This window comes from Oncorhynchus mykiss, chromosome 12, assembly GCF_057628025.1.
Source record: "Oncorhynchus mykiss isolate SJ-2025 chromosome 12, ASM5762802v1, whole genome shotgun sequence".
NCBI lineage: Eukaryota > Metazoa > Chordata > Actinopteri > Salmoniformes > Salmonidae > Oncorhynchus > Oncorhynchus mykiss.
In genome coordinates, this window is record NC_143033.1 from 28,857,826 (window position 1) to 28,881,916 (window position 24,091).

The window sequence follows — 24,091 nt, forward strand, 5'->3', positions numbered from 1 at the left end:
CAACCCAGTCAGGAAATAAGTTGTTTGAATTAGCTGATCACAGTTGTTCCTGCTTCAAATTAGTTCCCTTAAATTGTGCAGAGGGCAAGCTAATATTAGTTGGATCACATGGGTTTTAATGTCTGTCTGGAGCTAAGCTTGCCAAGACTAGTGTTGCCTACTCTAAGCATGGGAGAATGATCCAACCATGGACTCAGCTGTGTGCTGTCAAACTCAAATCATGGCCCCGCCCACTAGTGGCCACATCTCTTGTTCATGTCCCACCCCACCGTTCGCTCACATTCAACTCCACTGCTCAGATGGGCTGCTGATACCCATCTTCAGGGTAATCTATGGTGCAAAGTCAGAAAAGATGTCTAAATACCCAGTAACACATTGATACTGCAGTGTGCTGTAAAACAGACCAGTTGGATTTGATATATATATATTTTTTTCTTTTTAGCTCTATAAGCTAAAGAATTGCAGCTCGATTAAGTTCTCAAATAACCCATACTGTATGTTTTAAATTCAAGCTATTGCTAAGGGGCAGATATAGCTGGCAATCCCCCTCTGTTTAAATAACCACTTGATCATGATTTTCTTGCCTCTGATGGTGATCTTTAGCTGCATGGATTTATTTTTCTTTTTTTTCCCAATGCTAATCGTGAAATTAGGCTATAAGAGATGTGGGTTTGGGATTAAAGTAGTTGGATTATCTGAGATGTTTGCATTATTAAAGGTTCAGGGTTAAGGGAAGATGTGAATGTACATCAGGTAGAGGTTAATGCATGCCAAGGTAAGTAGTTCATTTGGGATTGAAAGAGAAAGGAGGGGCAAACTCAACACATTGGTACTAAATCATCTTTGCTTCCAGTTGAAAAATAAATTATAATTTCACGTATTCGAGAACCTCTGCAAATCTACATGAATTGGTATTTGACCTATCGCATGGGTGACGTGATCCAACTATTTCAGTAATGGATCAATTCCTGAATAGGAGTGCTCTAACCAGGGCCTGATTGTCCCTGGAGTGATGTTGTCATTTAGTCCATTTTATGTACAGTTCACCAATTAAAGACAGAACTACAAGAAGCAAACACAAGGACCCACCCAGAACAAGGGTTGGAGATCCCTGGTCTAAAAGAATCTGGTGTATATTCGCTTTGTGCATTTTGATTATTTTGAAGGATTGACTGTTTATTTGACAGGCTAGGATGCCTCTGTGTTTGCTCATCAGAAGGAGCATGGTGTCTACATGATTATTGTAATTACAACTAAAATAAATACAGTATTAAGAGGCTATGCAGTGTCTGCTTTTTATTCTCACTAAACACGCAAAAGTATAGATTCTGAATCAGTTGTAGTTTAACTTCCATGCACTACTTTGATACAGTTACAGCATCCGGAAGCCGAGGCTACGTTATACATACTTTCATGGTTTAACTTGCAAAGAGTTTGACACAGTTTGGCAGGATGTTGTACAATCCATTCGGCTGCTTCTGATCATCTATCATCTTTACAATCTCATATGGTACCTGCACTCACATTTGTCACACTCGTCAGGGACCCTTTGTCCATGGATCAAAAATGGAGTCTGTGCTTATTAACATTTTAATTATGGGGAAGCTGGTGTGGTAACCCTGGCTCAAAATGTTGCTAGATTCATTTGGAGAATAAATCATGTCCACTCAAGTAGGCCGGATGTTTTTAAATGTATTGTCATTTAGTTAGCTGAAAACGGCAACATTCAAAGTAAACCAGGCAAACACCCTATAACTTAAATTCATAATTTCACAATTTTTGTGAAAACGGTGTGTTTCGATGTTTTATAGTAAAAAAAGATGCACGCCAGATGATATCAGAAATACTTTTGAAATAATCTGGTGTGCATTGTGATTTTAACCAACTATGAGCAGGCAAAGGTATGTAAAACACTAAAAAAAATTGTTATAGCCTGAATGTTTTTTGCACTGGCCCTACACACAATACCCCATAATGTCAGGAATTATGTTTTTCTCTTTTTAAAAAAAAATTAATTTCAAATGAAAAGCTGAAATGTCTTCAGTCAATAAGTATTCATCCCCTTTTTCATGGCAAGCCTAAATAAATTCAGGTTAAACAAATGTTTACTCAAGTCATATAAGTTCCATGCACTCTGTGTGAAATAATAGTTTCACATTATTTTTGAATGATTACCTCATCTCTGTAACCCACACATACAATTAATTACCTGTAAGGTCCCTCAATCGAGCAGTGCATTTCAGCCACAGATTCAACCACAAAGATGAGGGAGGTTATCCAATGCCTCGCAAAGAAGGTCACCTATTGGTAGATGGGTTAAAAATAAAAAAGCAGGCACTGAATAGAACTTTGTGCATGGTTAAATTAAAAATGACACTTCGGATGATCAATACACCCAGTCACTACACAGATACAGGCGTCATTGCTAACTCAATTGCCGGAGTAGAAGCAAACCGTTTAGGGATTTCACCATTAGCAACTTAAAAACAGTTAGAGTTTGACAGAGATTGAAGAATTTTTAAAATAATAATGGGCAAATGTTGCACAATCCAGGTGGGGAAAGCTCTTAGACTTACCCAGAAAAACTGCTTCTGTGAAGCATTGATTTAGATGTGTGAATACTTATGTAAATGAGATATTTCTGCATTTATTTGCAAACATTTCTAAAAACATGTTTTCACTTTGTCATTATGGGTGTAGATGGGTGAAAATATATGTACAGTGGGGCAAAAAAGTATTTAGTCAGCCACCAACTGTGCAAGTTCTCCCACTTAAAAAGATGAGAGAGGCCTGTAATTTCATAATAGGTACACTTCAACTATGACAGACAAAATGAGAAAAAAAATCCAGAAAATCACATTGTAGGATAGTTTATGAATTTATTTGCAAATTATGGTGGAAAATAAGTATTTGGTCACCTACAAACAAGCAAGAATTCTGGCTCTCACAGACCTGTAACAACTTTTTTAAGAGGCTCCTCTGTCCTGCACTCGATACCTGTATTAATGGCACCTGTTTGAACTTGTTATCAGTATAAAAGACACCACCTGTCCACAACCTCAAACAGTCACACTCCAAACTCCACTATGGCCAAGACCAAAGAGCTGTCAAAGAACACCAGAAACAGAAAATTGTAGACCTGCACCAGTCTCGGAAGACTGAATCTGCAATAGGTAAGCAGCTTGGTTTGAAGAAATCAACTGTGGGAGCAATTATTAGGAAATGGAAGACATACAAGACCACTGATAATCTCCCTCGATCTGGGGCTCCACGCAAGATCTCACCCCGTGGGGTCAAAATGATCACAAAATCCCAGAACCAAATGGGGGGACCTAGTAAATGACCTGCAGAGAGCTGGGACCAAAGTAACAAAGCCTACCATCAGTAACACACTACGCCGCCAGGGACTCAAATCCTGCAGTGCCAGACGTGTCCCCCTGCTTAAGCCAGTACATGTCCAGGCCCGTCTGAAGTTTGCTAGAGAGCATTAGGATGATCCAGAAGAAGATTGGGAGAATGTCATATGGTCAGATGAAACCAAAATATAACTTTTTGGTAAAAACTCAACTCGTCGTGTTTGGAGGACAAATAATTCTGAGTTGCATCCAAAGAACACCATACCTACTGTGAAGCATGGGGTTGGAAACATCATGCTTTGGGGCTGTTTTTCTGCAAAGGGACCAGGACGACTGATCCGTGTAAAGGAAAGAATGAATGGGGCCATATATCGTGAGATTTTGAGTGAAAACCTCCTTCCATCAGCAAGGGCATTGAAGATGAAACATGGCTGGGTCTTTCAGCATGACAATGATCCCAAACACACTGCCCAGGCAACGAAGGAGTGGCTTCGTAAGAAGCATTTCAAGGTCCTGGAGTGGCCTAGCCAGTCTCCAGATCTCAACCCCATAGAAAATCTTTGGAGGGAGTGGAAAGTCCGTGGTGCCCAGCAACAGCCCCAAAACATCACTGCTCTAGAGGAGATCTGCATGGAGAAATGGGCCAAAATACCAGCAACAGTGTGTGAAAACCTTGTGAAGACTTACAGAAAACATTTGACCTCTGTCATTGCCAACAAAGGGTATATAACAAAGTATTGAGATAAACTTTTGTTATTGCCCAAATACTTATTTTCCACCATAATTTGCTAATAAATTCATTAAAAATCCTACAATGTGATTTTCTGGATTTTTTTTCTCATTTTGTCTGTCATAGTTGAAGTGTACCTATGATGAAAATTACAGGCCTCTCTCATCTTTTTAAGTGGGAGAACTTGCACAATTGGTGGCTGACTAAATACTTTTTTGCCCCACTGTCCATTTTTGATGTTGGGGTGGTACTGGAGATGAATATGAAGGTCAACAATTTCGAAAAGTCCGTTATAAACAGATTTTTTTTTTTAAATTTGGGAACAGATGAAAACGTATTATATAGTTACAAAATATGGAATGCTCCGAGTAGGCTGGGCGAACCCAATTTGTTGATTTCATTCATATCATCAAAATTAATCAATTGCAGCACGTTTTTTGACTCATTCCGCAGTTTTTACCTGCTTAGGTACAATACCATTAGAAATTAATGTTGAAAGTTCTATTAGTATTACTAAAACGCAAATAGAAAATTATGCTTTCGCTGCTTCCTGTTGACAAGACATTTTGATAAATAGACCAATGTCAAAACACAGCTTTAAAAGCCTCTTAGATGTAAAGTCCCCTATTTAGGGGACCTGCGTGGTTTCTGGTACCGGTTCCGTTCAACATTTTCACTTATAAATCGATCTGTGAACACCATCGATCAATAGCCCTGGTTCCCACGGACACAGTAGTACTGTATATTTTTTGTGCCTGAAATCTGAAACAACTTGACGCTGGGATGTCCTTCCTACCGTTTCATTCGCTCTTCCGACTCACCTTCAACTCCTGGCTGATCCCTATGTCACAGCCACTGACAAAGCACATGCCTGCAATACTTTATTGCATGAATAAAAAATAATTAATAGATTTTAAGACCCAAAAAACACGTTCTGTTTGTCATAGAAGGACAAGATTAATATGATATAGATGGTAACTTTAGATGAAATAAAGTTGTAAAGTTGTGGGACTTGTTTTAGCTCTTTAAAAGTATTTTTGTGGAATTGGAAGAAGTTTAAAAAAAAAGTGTATTTAAAGCAAAGCAGTTACATATAATCAAAGTTAAATTTAGTAAAATAATTGGTCTGAATACTTCAATAGACTACTACAGTATATCAGCCTTATAACTTGGGGTTGTGGGACAGTTAAATCACCAAAATGTCTGAGTTACAGTTGTTGCGTGTGAAAATGGAAAGAAGAAAGACATACAGTTGGACAAAGCAAGCTTCTGTCAGAAGATGGGTGGCAATAAAAAGCAGGATCATGTGGACCACAGAAATAGAGTGAATTCCATTTCTATAACACTTAGGAAAGCAAAGCAACTCTGAATCATTCATACTGTGGGTCTCATCTAAATAGATGCATGCTTCACTTTTTTTTTTAAATGTTCTAGGTAAATTAAGTTTGATTTTAGTTGAATGATGATGTAATGATCAAACAGTTTTGTTGAACATTGATAGGTCTGCTGCTCAAGGTCAGATAGAAACTAACATTTTATTATAGTTTTTCAAGTTAAGTTTTTAATGTAACATGCACAAGTACAGTGAAATGCATTTATTGCAAGCTCTAAACCCAACAATGCAGTAATCAATATCAATGTAGCACTAAAAATAACATAAGGTAGAACAGAAAGACACAAATAAAAATAAGAACATGAGAAAGTAAGAAGCTAGATACAGGGTCAGTTCCAATACCATATTTACAATGTGCAGGAATACTGGAGTGATAGAGGTAGATACACCATATATACAAAAGTATGTGGACACCCCTTCAAATTAGTGGATTCGGCTATTTCAGCCACACCTGTTGCTGACAGGTGTATAAAATCGAGCACACGCCATGTAATCTCCATCGACAAACATTGGCAGTAGAATGGCCTACAGAAGAGCTCAGTGACATTCAACGTGGCACCGTCATAGGATGCCACCTTTCCAACAAGTCAGTTTGTCAAATTTCTGCCCTTCTAGAGCTGCCCCGGTCAACTGTAAGTGCTGTAATTATGAAGTGGAAACGTCTAGGAGCAACAACGGCTCAGCCGCGAAGTGGTAGGCCACACAAGCTTACAGAACAGGATCGCCGAGTGTGGAAATGCGTAAAAATGGTCTGTCCTCGGTTGCAACACTCACAACCGTGTTCCAATCTGCCTCTGGAAGCAACGTCAGCACAATAACTGTTCGTCTGGAGCTTCATGAAATGGGTTTCCATGGCCGAGCAGCCGCACACAAGCCTAAGTTCACCATGTGCAATGCCAAGCGTCGGCTGGAGTGGTGTAAAGCTCGCCACCATTGGACTCTGGAGCAGTGGAAACGCGTTCTGTGGAGTGATGAATCACGGTTCACCATCTGGCACTCCAACGAACAAATCTGGGTTTGGCGGATGCCAGGAGAACGCTACCTGCCTGAATGCCTAGTACCAACTGTAAAGTTTGATGGAGGAGGAATAATGGTCTGGGGCTGTTTTTCATGGTTCGGGCCCCTTTGTTCCAGGGAAGGCAAATCTTAACGCTACAGAATACAATAACATTCTAGACGATTGTGTGCTTCCAACTTGGGGAAGGCCCTTTCTTGTTTCAGCATGACAATGCCTCTGTGCACAAAGCAAGATCCATACAAAAATGGTTGTTGAGATCGGTGTGGAAGAACTTGACTAGCCTGCACAGAGCCCTAACCTCAACTCCATTGAACGCCTTTGGGATGAATTGAAACGCCGACTGCGAGCGAAGCCTAATCGCCCAGAAGAGTGGAGGCTGTTATAATAGCAAAGGGGGACCAACTCCATATTAATGATCTGATCTGGCAGACTCACTAAACACATGCTTTGTTTGTAAATTATATCTGAGTGTTGTAGTGTGCCCTTGGCTATCCGTAAATTAAAAAACGTGGCGTCTGTTTTGTTTAATATAAGGAGTGTGAAATGATTTATACTTGTACGTTTGAAACTTAAGTATATTTTAGAAATTACATTTGCTTTTGATACTTAAGTATATTTAAAACCATAGACTTTTACTCAAGTAGTATTTTACTGGGTGACTTTTACTTGAGTCATTTTCTATTAAGGTATCTTTACTTTTACTCAAGTATGACAAATGGGTACTTTTTCCACCACAAAAGTGTCCACATACTTTTCGTCCTATATAGAGTATGTATCGGGTAAGGTGACTAGGCATCAGGATATATAATAAACATAGTATCAGCATAAATTATGATTGTATGGGAGTGCGTGTGTGCATGTTATGTTTTGGACTGTCAGTGTGCATAACTGTGTAGAATCCTGTGAGTGCATAGAACAACAAAAATAAAATACAAGGGTCAACGCAGATGGTCCGTGTAACCATTCTGTAAGGTATTTAGCAGTCTTATGGTTTCGGGATAGAAGCTGTTCAGGAGCCTGTTGGTGCCGGACTTAATTAACCGGTACCACTTGCCGTGCAGAAGCAGAGAGAACAGTCTATGGGTTGGGTGGCTGGAGTCTTTAAAGATTTTCCGGGCCTTCCTTTCACACCGCCTGATACAGAGGTCCTGGATGGCAGGGAGCTCGGCTCCAGTGATGTACTGGGCTGTCCACAACACTCTCTGTAGCACCATTGCCATCTCAGACAAAACATTTTGCACATTAAAATTCCTAGAATGTCTCTTTATAATAATATGTAAACTACCTAAATATTGCTCACACATTATTATAAAGATACATTTTAGGAATTTTAATGAGCACATTTTTTTCTGAGCTGGGGTTGAGTGACTTGGGGATTGTGTCAAATATCACTGATGTGGATCAGGCCCTTAACCCTTAATTTTTTTATTTCCCTGTTTAAGGGTGAAAGACTGATGTACTCCTTGGTTTACGCATGAATTGTCTGAGAAATTACAGGAAAGAAATGTAGCTTGGGCTAAGGTTAGACGGAATGATTCTACATCTGATTGGCAGTCCTTCAGAGCTTTGAGAGACAGATGTCTATCCCTGGTTTCAAAAGCAAAATCAATATATTTCTTGAATTGTTTTTCAGAGTGGTGGCAATCCAGCCAACTTCTGGAAAGTGGTCAAATCCTTTAAACAAAACTCCACCCCCTCGTTTCCTCCGCAGGTTGACAGCCTCTGGTCCCATTCTAGACAACATGGAAATTTATGATGCTTTTAATAACCATTTTGCTTCAACTGGCCAACGGTTTGAAAGGATCATCTCTGAAAATTAATCTCATCCCACTAGAGGGAGTCCTTTAGTCACCTCAGAACATATTGTAGAGAATGATGCACAAACAGACTCATACTTTATTTTCATGTCAACCCTTTGATGTCTATGATGTACTTTCCTAAAAAACATAGAGGCTGATTCACTTGATTTCTTCTTATTGCAGCTCTCTGCCCCACTTGTTGCAGAACCACTGACCTATATGTTTTACTTGACAATTGTTTCTGGTGTTATCTCGAAGATATGGCAAGCGGCAAATGTCCTCCCACTACATAAAGGTGTAGATCCTTCTGACTTAGTTAACTCCTGTCCAATTTCCAAATTATGTTGCCTTTCCAAAGTTTTAGAATCCCAGACTAACTGTCAGCGAAAACTTGAACTTCTCCTTCTATTTTTAATATACACCAATACTGTTTTAGATCTGGATATAGCACAGTTTCAGCTGCTACACTTGTTTACAATGATGTGTTAAAATTGTTAAATCATTGTGCTGCCTTATTTATAGACCTTTCCAAGTCATTCAATACTGTTGACTATCACATTCTTATTCAAAGGTTGACTGAATAGGCCTGGATCAAGCTTCTTGCAAGTGGTTTGAAAACTATCTGTCAGACAGGACTCAATGTGTGATCTCTGGTGGTGTTAAGTCTAGTTTTCTGGATATTACACAAGGTGTACCGCAGGGACCTGTTATCTTTACTATTTATTTAAATAATAGTCTATCTGTTAAAACTTGTAATATTAATCTGTACGCAGATGACACTGTTATGTAAGCCATTGCCCCAACTGTTGAACAGGCTATATTAGAGCTACAATCTGACCTTGTTACCATTCAGAAAGCCCTGGTTGGTTTAAAACTTGTACTTAATGCGAACAAGATGAAATACATGTTGTTCTCTAGTTCTCGCAAGAATGTTTCAGATGGAATACACATTTATTAATTGGATGTTTCTCCCATTGATCAGGTTCCCGCCTACAAATATCTGGACATCTGGATTGACAAAGTATTTAATGTTTAAAAAACATACGGATGACCAAGTTAAAAAGCTAAGATTTAATGTGGGCTACTTTTTTATAAATATATTGGCTGGTCCTCATTAAAGTCACGCAGATCAATGTATTACTCCCTTTTTGTTCCCAAAGTCCTACTACACAAGCTTCCAAATTACCTAACTTCGTTGCTAACGTATTAAAGAAGGAGATAACCAACCCTGTAAACGGGTTTGCTAACTCTTCAGAATCCTCAGATCTCCATAGAATTAGGTGAATCTGCTTTTAGTTCACGCTCCACATTTTTGGAATCATTTACAAAATTCATTACATTTGGATTCCCTGGTGCTACTAAGGCATTTTAAAACCCAGATGATAAATGAGTTTGAGGTGTACAATTGTTTTGATTGATTGATTTAGTAACCTGCTTATGATGGCTGTGATGTTAGTGATGTTCTGGTATAGTGTACTTGTAATTTGCAATATTTTTTAGCTTTGTGGTCTCAGGGCACCATTGAAAATGAAACACTGGTCTCAATTGGGCTCCACTGATTAAACAAAAGTTTACAGTAAAATAACAAGCAAGCAGGTAAAATAACAAACAAGCAGGTCCTAAGCTTGGTGATGAGCTTGGAGGGGACAACAGTGTTGAACGCTGAGCTGTAATCAATGATCAGCATTCTCACATAGGCATTCCTCTTATCTAGGTGGGTGAGGGTAGTGTGGAGCGCAATTGAGATTGCATCGTCTATGGATCTGTTGGGGCAGTATGCCTGGTGTCTGGGATGAATAACCTTTCAAAGCACTTCATGATTACAGATGTGAGTGCTATAGGGCGGTAGTCATTTTGGCATTAAGCTTTAAGAGTTCTTGGAAACAGGAATAATGGTAGTTATCTGAAGACGTGGGGATTACAGACTGGGACAAGGAGAGGTTGAAAATTACAGTGAATATGCCTGCAAGCTGATCTGTGCATGCTCTGGGAACAGGCCCGTAGCCCTGTGAGTGTTGACCTGAATAAAGACCTTCCTCACGTAAGCCTCGGAGAACAAGATCACCCAGTCCTCTGGGTTGGTGAGGACCCTCAAGCACAGTGTTGTCAAAGCATGCATCAAATCCATGGAGTTTTCTGCAAGAGAGGCATTGTTGGGCAGATCACGGCTGTAGCCCCTGCCACCTGCGGTGGGACTTCGGAGCCTGTGTAGTATGATTCCACCTTATTACTAGATCATTGCGGGACTTGAACTTGTTCCTGTCCTTAGCCGTAGCCTCAGGGTTGTCTGCGATATCCCTGTGTGTGGTAGCCCTGTCCTTTAGTATAGCACCAACCTCAGTGTTAATCCAGGGCTTTGATTGAGGAAGAATATTCACCGTGGGGACAACGTCACCTATGCATTTCCTTATGAAGCTAGTGACGGCGGTGCTTAACTCGATGTTATTGGCGGAGTCTGGGAACATATTAGAATAGCAGTGTAGAGGAAGATGTCATACACTAAGTTTCTGTCTAGCCTGATGGGAAAGTGGTTAGAAGTTTGAAAGAAAAAAAAGCAGAAACCTACCCATGGCTTCGACGTTCAGGCCCTACCCTACCCTAGCCCGATTGCTCAACCCGAAATTAGAAATACAATAACTTTCTCCGCTAGTATCCATAGCAGAATTGTCTCTGTCTGTCCTTTGCTCCCTGCGCTGCCCCATGTGCTTCTCTGCGTTTGTGAGTATCCATAGCAAAAGATGTCTCTAGCTTGAACGGTTCAAGAATTACTGTTGGTGGGTTATTTTATGCAAATGTATATAGTTACAAAGATTTAAAATTTAGGATAGCCTGAACATGCGAAAGTTGGTTGTTCTCTCTAGCTTGAATGGTTCAATAGTTATTTTATGCAAATGAATAAAAATGTATGTAGTTAGACATTTCAAATAATTTGAAGTTAGGATAGCCTGACTGTTTTAAAGCTGGTCTTGTAGCTTAATTGGCCAGAAGCTAAACCATTTTGAATATCTACCTCTGTATTCCTATGGTTCTCATTAAAACCCATGTAATTTATGCACATTTAATGGTTATAGTAAAAAAAAAAAAGTATGTATATAGTATAAAAAATCTTTTGACAAGCAATCTAAGTATGGTCAGACTGAACATCTCATCGTTGCTTTTGTTGTTGATAGCTTAAACAGTGAAAGAGGATATCTTTTTTTCATTGTAGTCTATGGCCCTTTTTCAGCCATTGAAATGCAGTGGTATCCATAGCAACGGCTCTGTTTGGGCTGAGAGAGCTTTTAGCTGACGTTAGCTAGCTACTTTGTCACTAAACTCTGACAAACTGCAGTAACTCAGTAACTATTGATTGATCGTTCTGTTCTGATTCCAGATTTAAATAGCTGAGTCCAAGATGTTATACTCTCTACGTTTTTGTGAGTATCCATAGCAATGGCTCCTTTTGGTCTGCTACATTTTTTAAAATTTTACCTTTAGGGAGTCCCCAATGACCCCAGGGTCTCTTTCACAAGGGAGCCCTGCATATACAATTTGACGTGGCATGAGACAGCTGTTAGTTGGCGTTAACTAGTTACTTTTCGTCACTCAACTCAGACAAACAACTGTAACTTTTGATTGGTAGAAGATAATTATGTTTCGATTCCAAATGTGAATAGCAGAGATGTAGACCAGATGTCAAAACCTTTAAGTTTTTGCAAGTTTCCATTGCAATGGCTGTTTGGGCTGCTCAATGACGAAACAGAGAGCTGTTAGCTGGCTGCTTTTCATCACACTAAACTCAGACAGCTGTAACTTTTGATTAGTAGTAAATCATTTGTTCTCATTCCAGATTTGAATACCAAAGAAGTAGACAAAGATCTCATACGCTCTAATTTTTTGTCTAACTGATTGGGAAAGTGGTCCAAATTTAGTTTGTTTATAAAAAGTTAATAGAAATGTAATTGATGTAGTTAGTAAAACAGCTGTATTGTTTGATCGGTATGATATTTTTGTTCCAATTTCAGATTTGAATAGCAAAGTAGAGGAAGATTTCATATGCTCTAACTTTTTGTCAAAATGGTTGAGAAAGTGGTATCAGGTTTGTGTCAAAAGTTTCTTTGTTGACAGTAAATGGAATGCTGGAAGTCTGGGAGTTGATGTCACAATGGGACATTTAGAATGTTCAAGAAATCACATGAAAGTGAAAAGGGACAAAAAAAAAAGCTTAATAGTTTAAAAATAATAAAATATATCAAAAAGTTGAATGCAAGCACACTGGTCCTGACTGTTCTGCACGTTTTAAAAGTTTGAATGATGTTTCTAGCTTAAACAATGTAAGAGAATGCTTCGCAAGCCCCACTAATAAGAATTATTATGACGAAGATTTAAACTGGGACGTTTGCGTCGCAAGTCTCACCAATAATAAGAAGTATGTTGAACATTTTAAGTGGGGACTTTTTTAAATAGAGTCAATTCCAATAGGGCCTAGGTGAAATGTCTCCATTCTTATGAAAACTCTGATCTCCATTGAGGTACATGCTTTCATCATGCACCGTCCTCAGATGCCTTAGCAAGTCGTCATTTAGTTTAAAACTCTTTCCACAGCGAGTACAGAGGAAAGACTCCTGGGAGTGAAGAAGCTTATGTTTTGTTAGGGTGTGGCTGTGGTGGAAGCTCTCCCCACACACACTGCAGCGGAATGGCCTTTCTTCTGTGTGGATGTTCCTGTGCTCCTGCAGCCCTTTCAGCTGAGCAAAGACATCCCCGCAGTCTGTACAGGTATAAGGGGACTCACCTGTGTGGGTCCTCATGTGACATTTCAGATTATACTTGTCCCTAAACTGCTTTCCACACTCCGAGCAGCCTAGAGCCTTATTATGGCTCCTGCGGTGGTGGGTCAGACATTTCTGAGAGGCAAAGACTTGGGCACAGTCAGGACAGATGAACTTAGGGAAGGCACTGCAACTGTGTTTGCTGAGAAAAGCAGCCCGTTTGTAGCTCTTACCACAGTCATGACAGCAGTGGCTTGGTCTATGGAAGGGATCTTCTTTGTTTTTCCGCTTCAGGCAGCAGGGTGTTCCTCCCTCTTTCTCGGCAGTGTTAGGGCTGGACGAGGAGATGACAGGAGCAGATACACCTCTCTTGGCCCTTCCAAAGACGGGCATCTGATTTGCTATGTTTCTAAACTGACTTCTCTCAACATTCTCAGTATTTCTATCCACATCAGTAGACTGTCCCATCTCAGAGGCTGACCTGATCTCATCCTCTACCTCAGCCTGGTTATTGTATTTTATCTCCTCCTTAATCCAGTCCTCATGTTCAGAAAAATTGTCTTCCTCAACCAAATCATCTTCTCCATCAAGTCTCCTCTCCTCACTGTAAATGTCCTCCAGATGTCTGGCATCTATATTGAAAGTACTGGACTGACAGACTTTAGAAAATTCTATCCTCTTCAGCAACAACCCTGGTCCTGTGACTTTCATCTTCTCACTGTTAACTTGATGTTCTGCAGGTCTGAAAATAAACGGAAATAGACAGCATATCAACAAATGCATTCCAATAAACACACTATTTGTAGTCAACATATTTAACACTTCCTTAATATCTTTGGATGTGCAAGAAAGAAACACTCAAAACATGATCTGGCCCTACCCTGCTTCTTCCTCTCTCAGTTGGTCTGCAGGGTATCCCTCTCCATCAGTGTGGTTGTCCATCTCACTGCACTTATCCCCAGGTGTGTTGTTCAGGTACTCCTCAGCCATGTAGATAGCCTCCTCCATGTCCTGGGGGCACTGTTTCAGCACACAGTCTCCAACGTGTGTGGGCAGGAGTGACACAAACCTCTGCAGGGCCACACACCTCACCACCTCCGCAGCCGTTCTCCTCTCAGGCCGAAGCCAGTGCTGGGCAGCACTTTCCAGTCCCTGCCCCAACTCCCTGGGCCCTCTCTCAGGGTCGTACCTCAGATAGCTGAAGTCCTCCTGCCGTCGGCTCTCTTCTGCCCTGACTTGGCTCTGCAGGCTAGCCCTCAGTGTCTCGTAGTTTGGCTCTCCTGACCTGAGGCACTCCCCGCCAAGGAGCCCCCACTTCACATTAGAAAGCCTGGAGTTGGAGTCTGCCTCCTCCAAAAGCAGCAGGTAGGCCTCAGGATCCTTCACCTCCTCCAGCTTCACATCTGGCTCCATTCTCCTGAGCTCCTCCTTCTCCAGTAACTGTGCCAGAGCCTCGGTCTGGATCTCCCCCTGTACAGCCAGAGCCTGTAGCTGCTGTCTGTGCACTGCTAGTAGGTTTGTAAATAACCGCACCACATCCATGGTTCCACTCTTGGAGTCTCTAGCAACGGCCTGTGAAATATGAAATTATTATAAAAGTATGGTAATGACAGTACCACTGGGCAATGACGATAGCAATTTGGGTGTATAATAAATCCTGTGAAAATAAAATATGTTGATCGCCCAACTCTCAATGACGTTTCTAGCACATGATCCACGAGGTAGTGTTTAATGTGTTTATAAGGCTGTACATGTAGCTATGATCTAAATTATAGCGTCTAGCTAGCTTGTTAATCTGTCTGGCACCACATTCAGATGTGTGCCTCATTTTCTCTCTGGATGAGGCTAGCTAACGTTTGGTCAGTTAGGTGGGCTAGCTAGCCACGTTAGCTGACAATCCAGGCAAAATAGACAAATTCCACCATAAAATGTGATTATCAAGCTGAACAAAACCACAGGTAGAAAAATAACGTTACTTACCGAGCGACTGGGCGTCTTTTTGTCTTTTACTCGTATTGTATTTCTTGCAGGTTAGCTAGCTAGCTACGTACACAGTTTTTATTGTTGTTTCCAGGGGTACCATTTGATCGTGACAACGTCTGAGTCTGCTGTGTGTAACATGATAAGAATTCCCGTCGTCTATTGTCCAAACATTAAATGTAGCTAGCTAACGTTAGCTAATTGAAACGTCCACGGCAAGTAATTAATCATCACAGGTAACTAGTAATTTATTCGTTATTTTGCATTCTTTGATAATCAATTTTGAGATAATATGTTCATTTTGATAGCGTTTTTTATTTTAAATCACCCACCCAGCTAACAACTGAGTCCTGGAACGTTTGTCCACCTTGCTAACGTTAGCTAGCTACTAGCTAAGTTTCAGTGATGGTACTGGGAATTTGACTCAAATAATTAGCTAACAATTATTTTTCGGTGGTATTAGATGCCTTTGTGATCGAGCTGGCCATTCTGACCCTGCCAGCTAGTGAAAAGTATTTTTTTTACTGCCCTCGCCATTGGCACCTGCAATCATTATGGATGTGGTTGAGTTCCTGGTGTCCCTGCTGGATGTGCATAAACAACAGCTGAAAGCGCTGACCAGACAGGGGGAGATCCAGGCCAAGGTCCTCAGCCAGCTTGTCAAGGATGGTTTGACCAGAACCCTTGACCGGCCTTCACCCCAGGATGTAGAGGAACAGAGAAGGCATCGGTTGACACCAGGGAGAGATAAAGACCCAGAGGACTGGGGTGCTAGGCTTGATGGTCTGCTGCAAGAGGAGACACAGAAGAAGAATCAACTGATCAGACCCCAGGGGTTGTCTAATGCATTCCAGACCAGGGTACTGGGACAGATGTGGACTGTGGAGGACCAGAGCAGGCAGGACTTCTTGTCTCTGCGGTACGAACCACAGAAGGGAGCCAGAGAGCTGGGGCAGAGGCTTGACTCAGCTGCTAAGCACTGGCTTAGGCCTGACCTAAGAACTGCTGCACAGGTAGAGCAGTGTGTTGCCATGGAGCAGTTTCTGTCCCTCTTACCAAAGGAGGCTGGTGCCTGGGTGCAGAAGCAGCAACCCAGGGATATGGAGGAAGCGATCAGCATGGCTGAGCAGCGACTTGGGTCTGGTGCCTTCACCGTCTCCTCGCCTTCCCCTGACCGTACACAGACAAACACAGCACAGGGCTCAACAGAGACACAAGAACAAGGGTAGGTAAATGTGTGGAAGCTATTGAACTAATAATATCTGCAGTTATTATATCATCCTCAGTGTCTTTAGTTTAATTGTTCAGTCACATGCAGATCCTAAGAACGATTCACTATGATTCATCTCATTTTAATTTACAGGAGTGTCAAGATGCAGAGCACCAGTGATCACCCAGATGCTTTGACCAAGTCATTTCTCAACCAGCTGGAGACTGTTAAGTCTGCCCATTTCAGTCTAGAGATTCCAGACATGGGAGTAGCCAGCTACCAGGAGGAAAAGGATGAGCATAAGGTGGTCCCAGAGGAAGGGTCCATCTTTGTGTGTAAGCAGGAAGTGGAGGACCCTGACTGGCATCAGGAGAGTGCTCCTCCAGAGCCTATCCAAATGTATGGGAGCACAACAGGACATGAGAGCATGTCAGTGGACACACCTTACATCTCCCCTCCCAGACACAACTCTCTCTCCTCCACCATGTACACTCATCCAACACACAGAGTGTCCAGTCAGATCCCCTCCCCACAGTCGCCTCCATCCCTTGCTCCTGATGTCTATCATCCACAAGTTCAGGACAGCCCAGTGACAGACAGACTGCAGAGTAACAATCATTCTAGTGACGAGACGGAGCTTACTGCCAGGTACACAGGGCTTATCTCTGAAGATGGACAGCTGACCTGGGGGACCCTCCCGAGGGTTCCCTCACCCTCCTTCCATACACGCCCGCCCTCCCCCTCACCCTCCCACCAGTGCCCAGACTGTGGCTGCTGCTTCACCCAGCAAAGGAGCCTGGAGGAGCACAGGAACATTCACACGGGGGCGAGGCCCTTCGTCTGTGGGGTGTGTGGCAAGGCCTTCTGCCACCGCCGCACTCTGAACAAACACACACGTATCCACTCCTGGGAGAGACCATTTCAATGTACTGACTGTGGACAGACCTTTAAACTCAAAGACACCATGAAGAGGCACCAGGTGTCCCACAGCAGGCCAGGGACAGGGCAAGGGGCACGTCAGCTCTCTCACTCACCCTGATACTCTATCTAGCAGCTAGCTGCTCATGCAGCACTTAATCTGGCTGAGAGGAGGCCTCGTAGTAATCAGCACACAACAAGGACTTGAAGTAGGACTGGTCAGATAGCTTTCTCTGTAAATGTCCTAAATAGGCAGATTTGTTTGAGAACGCTAACAGTGTTTTCTGTTGGCGTGTTCCATAAACAGAGGACACTGCTTTGGATTTTGGTTGGTGGAACATCTCTCCCATGTTTCCATGTAAACAAGCTCAAATTACTTGTGCTTCATTGCTCCCTTTTTGTTTTTGTAGAATGCCCTGCCATGGTCCAAGTTAGAGGTGTTTCATGCATTTGGATATTGTGATAGTTACTCTTGAATAATTATTTGTTATGCAGAATCATTTTTTTGTATTTAATTAAATTCTTCAGAAGAGCAGAGATCAGAACATTGTGTAACAATGTACTGTACTGCTTTATGTATTTGTTGTTTTATGCATAGGAGATATATATATATATATATATATACACACACACACACAGTTGAAGTCAGAAGTTTACATACACTTAGGTTGGAGTCGTTAACTCGTTTTTCAACCACGGCAAAACTATAGTTTGTTAACAAGAAATTTGTGGAAAGTTGGTTAGGACATCTACTTTGTGCATGACACAATTAATTTTTCCAACAATTGTTTACAGACAGATTTTTTCACTTATAATTCACTGTATCACAATTCCAGTGGGTCAGAAGTTTACATACACTAAGTTGACCGTGCCTTTAAACAGCTTGGAAAATCCCAGAAAATTATGTCATGGTTTTAGAAGCTTCTGATAGGCTAATTGACATCATTTGAGTCAATTAGAGGTGTACCTGTGGCTGTATTTCAAGGCCTACCTTCAAACTTAGTGTCTCTTTGCTTGACATCATGGGAAAATCAAAAGAAATCCGCCAAGACCTCAGAAAAAAAAACATGTAGACCTCCACAAGTCTGGTTCATCCTTCGGCGCAATTTCCAAATGCCTGAAGGTACCACGTTCATCTGTACAAACAATATTACGCAGGTATGAACACCATGGGACCGCGCAGCCGTCATACCGCTCAGGAAGGAGACGAGTTTTGTCTCCTAGAGTTGAACGTACTTCGGTGCGAAAAGTGCAACTCAATCCCAGAACAACAGCAAAGGACCTTGTGGAGAGGAATCAGGTACAAAAGTATCTATATCCAAAGTAAAACGAGACCTATATCAACATAACATGAAAGGACGCTCAGCAAGGTAGAAGCCACTGCTCCAAAACCGCCATAAAAAAAGCCAGACTACGGTTTGCAACTGCACATGGGGACAAAGATCGTACTTTTTAGAGAAATGTCCTCTGGTCTGATGAAACAAAATAGAACTGTTTGGCCATAATGACCATCGTTATGTTTGGAGGAAAAAGGGAGAGGCTTGCAAGCCGAAGAGCACCATCCCAACCGTGAAGCACGGGGGTGGCAGTGTCATGTTGTGGGGGTGCTTTGCTGCAGGAGGGACTGGTGCATTTCACAAAATAAATGGCATCATGAGGAAGGAACATTATGTGGATATATTGAAGCAACATCTCAAGACATCAGTCAGGAAGTTAAAGCTTGGTTGCAAATTGGTCTTCCAAATGGGCAATGACCCCAAGCATACTTCCAAAGTTGTGGCAAAATGGCTTAAGGACAACAAAGTCAAGGTATTGGAGTGGCCATCACAAGCCCTGACCTCAATCCCATAGAAAATTTGTGGGCAGAACTGAAAGAGCGTATGTGAGCAAGGAGGCCTACAAACCTGACTCAGTTACACCAGCTCTGTCAGGAGGAATGGGCCAAAATTCACCCAACTCATTGTGGGAAGCTTGTGGAAGGCTACCTGAAATGTTTGACCCAAGTTAAACAATTTAAAGGCAATGCTTCCAAATACTAATTGAGTGTATGTAAACTTCTGACCCACTGGGAATGTGATGAAAGAAATAAAAGCTGAAATAAATCATTCTCTCTACTATTATTTTGACATTTCACATTCTTAAAATAAGGTGGTGATCCTAACTGACCTAAAACTGAATTTTTACTAGGATTAAATGTCAGGAATTGTGAAAAACTGAGTTTAATTGTATTTGGCTAAGGTGTATGTAAACCTACGACTTCAACTGTGTGTGTGTGTGTGTATATATACTACCATTCAATAGTTTGGGGTCACTTAGACATTTCCTTGTTTTCCATAAAAACATACCTGAAATGAGTTGCAAAATTAATAGGAAATATAGTCAAGATGTTGACAAGGTTATAAATAATTATTTTTAATTTAAATAATAATTGTGTCCTTCAAACTTTGCCTTCGTCAAAGAATCCTTCATTTGCAGCAATTACAGGCTTGCAGACCTTTGGCATTCTAGTTGTCAATTTGTTAGGTAATCTGAAGAGATTTCACCCCATGCTTCCTGAAGCACCTCCCACAAATTGGATTGGCTTGATGGGCCCTTCTTACATACCATACGGTCAAGCTGCTCCCACAACAGCTCAATAGTGTTGAGATCCGGTGACTGCTGGCCACTGAATTATAGACAGAATACCAGCTGACTGTTTCTTCCCTAAAAAGTTATTGCGCTGGGCTTTAATTTGGTGCTGTGCTTTAGGTCATTGTCCTGTTGTAGGAGGAAATTGGCACCAATTAAGCGCCGTCCATAGGGTACGGCGTTGCAAAATGGAGTGATAGCCTTCCTTCTTCAAGAATCCTTTTACCCTGTACAAATCTCCCACTTTACCGCCACCAAAGCACCCACAGATCATCACATTGCCTCCACCATGCTTGACAGATGGCGTCAAGCACTCCTCCAGGGTATTTTCATTTATTCTGTCTCTCACGTATGTTCTTATTTGTGATCCGAATACCTCCAACTTGGATTCGTCTGTCCAGTGTCTGTGTTCTTTTGCCCATCTTAATCTTTTCTTTTTATTTGTCAGTCTGAGGTATGGATTTTTCTTTGCAACTCTACCTAGAAGGCCAGCATCTCGGAATCGCCTCTTCATTGTTGACGTTGAGACAGGTGTTTTGAGGGGTACTGTTTAATGAAGCTGCCAGTTGAGGACTTGTGAGGTGTCTGTTTCTCAAACTAGACACTAATGTACTTGTCCTCTTGCTCAGTTGTGCACCGGGGCCTCCCACTCTTTCTGTTCCAGTTCGATGCAGTTTGCGCTGTTCTGTGAAGGGAGTTTACACAGCGTTGTACAAAATCTTCAGTTTCTTGGCAATTTCTCGCATGGAATAGCCTTCATTTCTCAGAACAAGAATAGACTGATGAGTTTCAGAAGAAAGTACTTTGTTCCTGGCCATTTTTATCCTGTAATCGAACCCAAAATGCTGATGCTCCAGATACTCAACTAGTCTAAAGAAAGCCAGTTTTATTATTTCTTTAATCTGCATAACAGTTTTCAGCTGTGCTAACATAATTGCAAAAGGGTTTTCTAATGATCAATTAGCCTTTTAAAATGATAAACTTGGATTAGCTATAACAACATGCCATTGGAACACAGGAGTGATGGTTGCTGATAATGGGCCTCTGTATGCCTATGTAGATATTCCATTAAAAATCAGCCGTTTCCAGCTACAATAGTAATTTACAACATTAACAATATCTACACTGTATTTCTGATCCGTTTGATGTTATTTTAATCAACAAAAAATAGCTTTTCTTTTAAAAACAAGGACATATTTAAGGAACCCCAAACTTTTGAACAGTAGTGTATATAGCAGATACTATAGCTGGAGGATATGCATATTTCTTAACTTGCACAGTTTTGAAAGATAACCTTTGACAGATATTGTCTTGCAATGAACATGTCATGTTATAAAATTGTCTGGAGAGATGGATAATTCATCACAAATGTTTATTTTTTCTCAGATTGGTCAAGATAATTTCTTTGACACATTTCCAACATAGGTAAACATTTTTACAAAAATCACGTCACAGTACTGAAGTCAAAGGCATATTCTCATTATGAATCATTACTAACTTCACTCATGCAGTTTTATATTTTTATTGAAGTCTATTGAATTTAAATGATTCATAATGATTGTGTGCAACATTAGCATTGTGTAGTTTACATAGTCCTATTTACATTGAATAGATTCCCCTCAGTCTGTTGTCACTGTGCTCAGTAAGGTTGGAGGTTCTCCTTTAGTTGGCAGAGGGACACAGAGGAGCCCACTCCAAAGCCTGCATACAGAGGCTCAGAGAACTGGGCCTTGAATTTGTGGATCAGCTCCATGGCCTCTGACACAGAGTAGAAGGCAACCATGTTGGCAGCGTAGTCCAGGTACACTCCAATCCGTGTGGCCCGCGGGGCCTCTGGCAGGTCTTTGTCCATCTTGTTGTGCCATGCGGAGTAGCCCGAGTCAGAGCAGAGCAGGCTCCAGGACTTGTCGTTGTAGCCCAGCAGACTGTAAGAGTTCTTACCCTTGCGGCTGATGCTCTTATAGGCCACTCCGATGGAGAACTCCCCGCTCCACTCTGCTTCCCAGTAGTACCTGAACCCACCCAGGCACTCCTTGCATAGAATCTGGGAGAAGCCATCGAAGCGTTCGGGGTGATCCGGGTAAAACTTGACTGTCTTCTTTCGCATCACTTTGTGGTTCCCCTCAGACAGAACCAGCTCTTTGTAGGCTGTGTTGGGGTCAAAGGTGAGCGGACAAGAATCTGAAAAAAATGTATATTTATTGGCATTATCAGAAAATGATATGATTTGAGTTGGTATAAAGAACAGACAAGAACAGACCACTCACATCTCAAGAAGTCTGCTCTAGTTTTGGGTTCCTGAAAATCTGCCCTGGTGGGAGCTGTATTAGAACAAAATATGGATTCTATCACCAGAGAAATTTGGATTACAAACATATTTTTTCACAGATAATAAACCAATGTAAACTTTATAAATATGTACCTTTGAATCGTTTGTCGCCACCTCTTGGTGAAAGTATGTATACAGGGATATCACTTACTGTAAATGTAAAATTACAGTTGGTTATCGCAATACTAAACTCTTGCTGTACAAAAGCTATGTTGGAGGCATTTTAGTCACATTAATAGACTAACCTAACTTGGAGATTTTGCTCAGCTCCTTCTTACAGATGTCATCTAGATGCTCCTTCATGCCGGTGACAGTCTTGGTGACCTCTCCGAAGGAGAACTGAGGGTTGATTAGGACTTTGGGAACCATGGGCTCAGGAGGAACACACAGTGTGGGGAAGTTCTACACAGCACAAAATAAATGTATCAGTATTGTAATGCAAATGCTGGATTCATATTTCTACCAGTCTATTATCAGAACGGATCCTGGTTCTTGTCTCAGCCCAATGTCTCTTCCCCCTCCAGTCCAGTACCTGTAGGAAGTGGATGTTGTCCTCTGTGTCGAGGATCTGGCGCAGCTCGACGTCTCTGCGCTGCAGCTCCAGAATCTCCTGCTCCAGCCGCTCCACATATCCCTCGGCCTGTGACATGGCTGCCTGCATGTTGGCCTTTATCAGCTGGCTCACTTCAACATGCCAGCGCTCCACCGCCTGTAGCATCTCACTGAAGATCTTATCACTGTCTGACATCGCCCGCTGGGCATTGCTCTGAGGTTAGGGGAGGGAGATACTGCAAATTACACAATTATCATTGTGTTATTATATAATTAAAATCAAAACATTGCAAACACAATTGTAATGATTGATTTAGTGCATCTATGGCAATATATGGTCCAAAAAATGAATAATGAATGATACTATGGTGCTAAATTGAAGGGATGTAGTCTCATAAAAAGTACCAGAAATTGACCTAGGAAATGGAAATGGACCTAACCTTGAGAACGTCAACATTGTGTCTCAACTCCTGCAGTTCCTTCATCCGCTCCTGAATGATGTGCTGGACCTCAGACTGGGTCACCAACAGGTTTTTCTGTTAAAGGAGAGGAAGAGGTGGTTAGTAAACTGAGGGGCCATAATACCCCGTTGTCTTTAGAAGTTTCAAATGAGTTAAGCTGTATCATTGCAGTTGTCATGTACTGTTAGAGCAATTAGTGAGGGTAGGTTGTTCCAGTGTGTAAGAGCAGTCGTGCCTGTTTCTCAGCGCGCTCCTCCTCAGCAGAGATAATGTTGTGGCTGCGGTGCTCCCTGACGGTACACAGCACACAGATACACATCTGGTCAGAGCGACAGAACAGCTCCAGGCCCTTCTCGTGCTGCGGACAGATCTTCCTGTCCAGGTGACCCGTCTCATCAACCAGCTTGTGCCTCTTGAAGGTGGCAGACTCGTAGTGGGGCTTGATGTGTGTCTCGCAGTAGTAGGCCAGGCACATCAGGCAGGACTTGACAGCCTTACTGCGGCGTCCCACACAGAAGTCACACAGCGAATCCCTCTGGAGGTAAGGGAAGGGCTGTAGCTCGGGCAGCTGCCGGCGCACCTGGGTCACATTGGGCACGTTGCGCCTAAGGACGGGGCGAGGGGTGAAGGTGGCCCGGCATTGGGGACAGTTGTACACCCCCAGGTGGTCATACTGGTCCCAGTAGACCTTGATGCACTCCAGGCAGTAGGTGTCTCCACAGGAGATGGTGACAGGGTCTTGCAGCACATCGGCACACAGAAGACAGGTGTAGCCATCTGGAGGCAGGGGAAAGTTCGGCTCAGCCATGGTCCTGCTGGGTCAGACTGAGACACAAGGAGATAACCAGTCAGTAGAAGTATAGAATCACACCCCACTGACCTGTATTAAATGGGAGTGAGACTAAAGCAAGAGTGCAGTCCCCTTCCACTGGTATTTAAAGGTGAGGCTGTGTTTTAGTGTAAACA

General features: G+C 41.9%; 3 protein-coding genes across 3 annotated transcripts; 1 reads left to right on the plus strand and 2 right to left on the minus strand.

Annotated features, from left to right (window-relative positions):
* Positions 1-5,619: 5,619 nt before the first annotated feature.
* Positions 5,620-15,144, minus strand: LOC110537333 (uncharacterized). The gene is made up of 3 exons (XM_021623284.3): positions 15,028-15,144; positions 13,928-14,619; positions 5,620-13,789 (listed from the first exon to the last, which is right to left on the minus strand). Exons 2-3 carry the CDS (start codon positions 14,587-14,589, stop codon positions 12,745-12,747), a joined length of 1,707 nt encoding a protein of 568 aa, XP_021478959.3. The 5' UTR covers positions 14,590-14,619; positions 15,028-15,144; the 3' UTR covers positions 5,620-12,744.
* On the plus strand, positions 15,133-21,152 carry LOC110537334 (uncharacterized). Its single transcript, XM_021623286.3, has 2 exons — positions 15,133-16,252; positions 16,391-21,152. Exons 1-2 carry the CDS (start codon positions 15,582-15,584, stop codon positions 17,274-17,276), a joined length of 1,557 nt encoding a protein of 518 aa, XP_021478961.2. The 5' UTR covers positions 15,133-15,581; the 3' UTR covers positions 17,277-21,152.
* Positions 21,139-24,033, minus strand: LOC110537335 (E3 ubiquitin-protein ligase TRIM16-like). Its single transcript, XM_021623288.3, has 7 exons — positions 23,361-24,033; positions 23,105-23,200; positions 22,645-22,878; positions 22,358-22,514; positions 22,206-22,262; positions 22,051-22,104; positions 21,139-21,964 (listed from the first exon to the last, which is right to left on the minus strand). The coding sequence occupies exons 1-7, from the start codon at positions 23,931-23,933 to the stop codon at positions 21,423-21,425; spliced, it is 1,713 nt and encodes a 570-aa protein (XP_021478963.2). The 5' UTR covers positions 23,934-24,033; the 3' UTR covers positions 21,139-21,422.
* Positions 24,034-24,091: the final 58 nt, after the last annotated feature.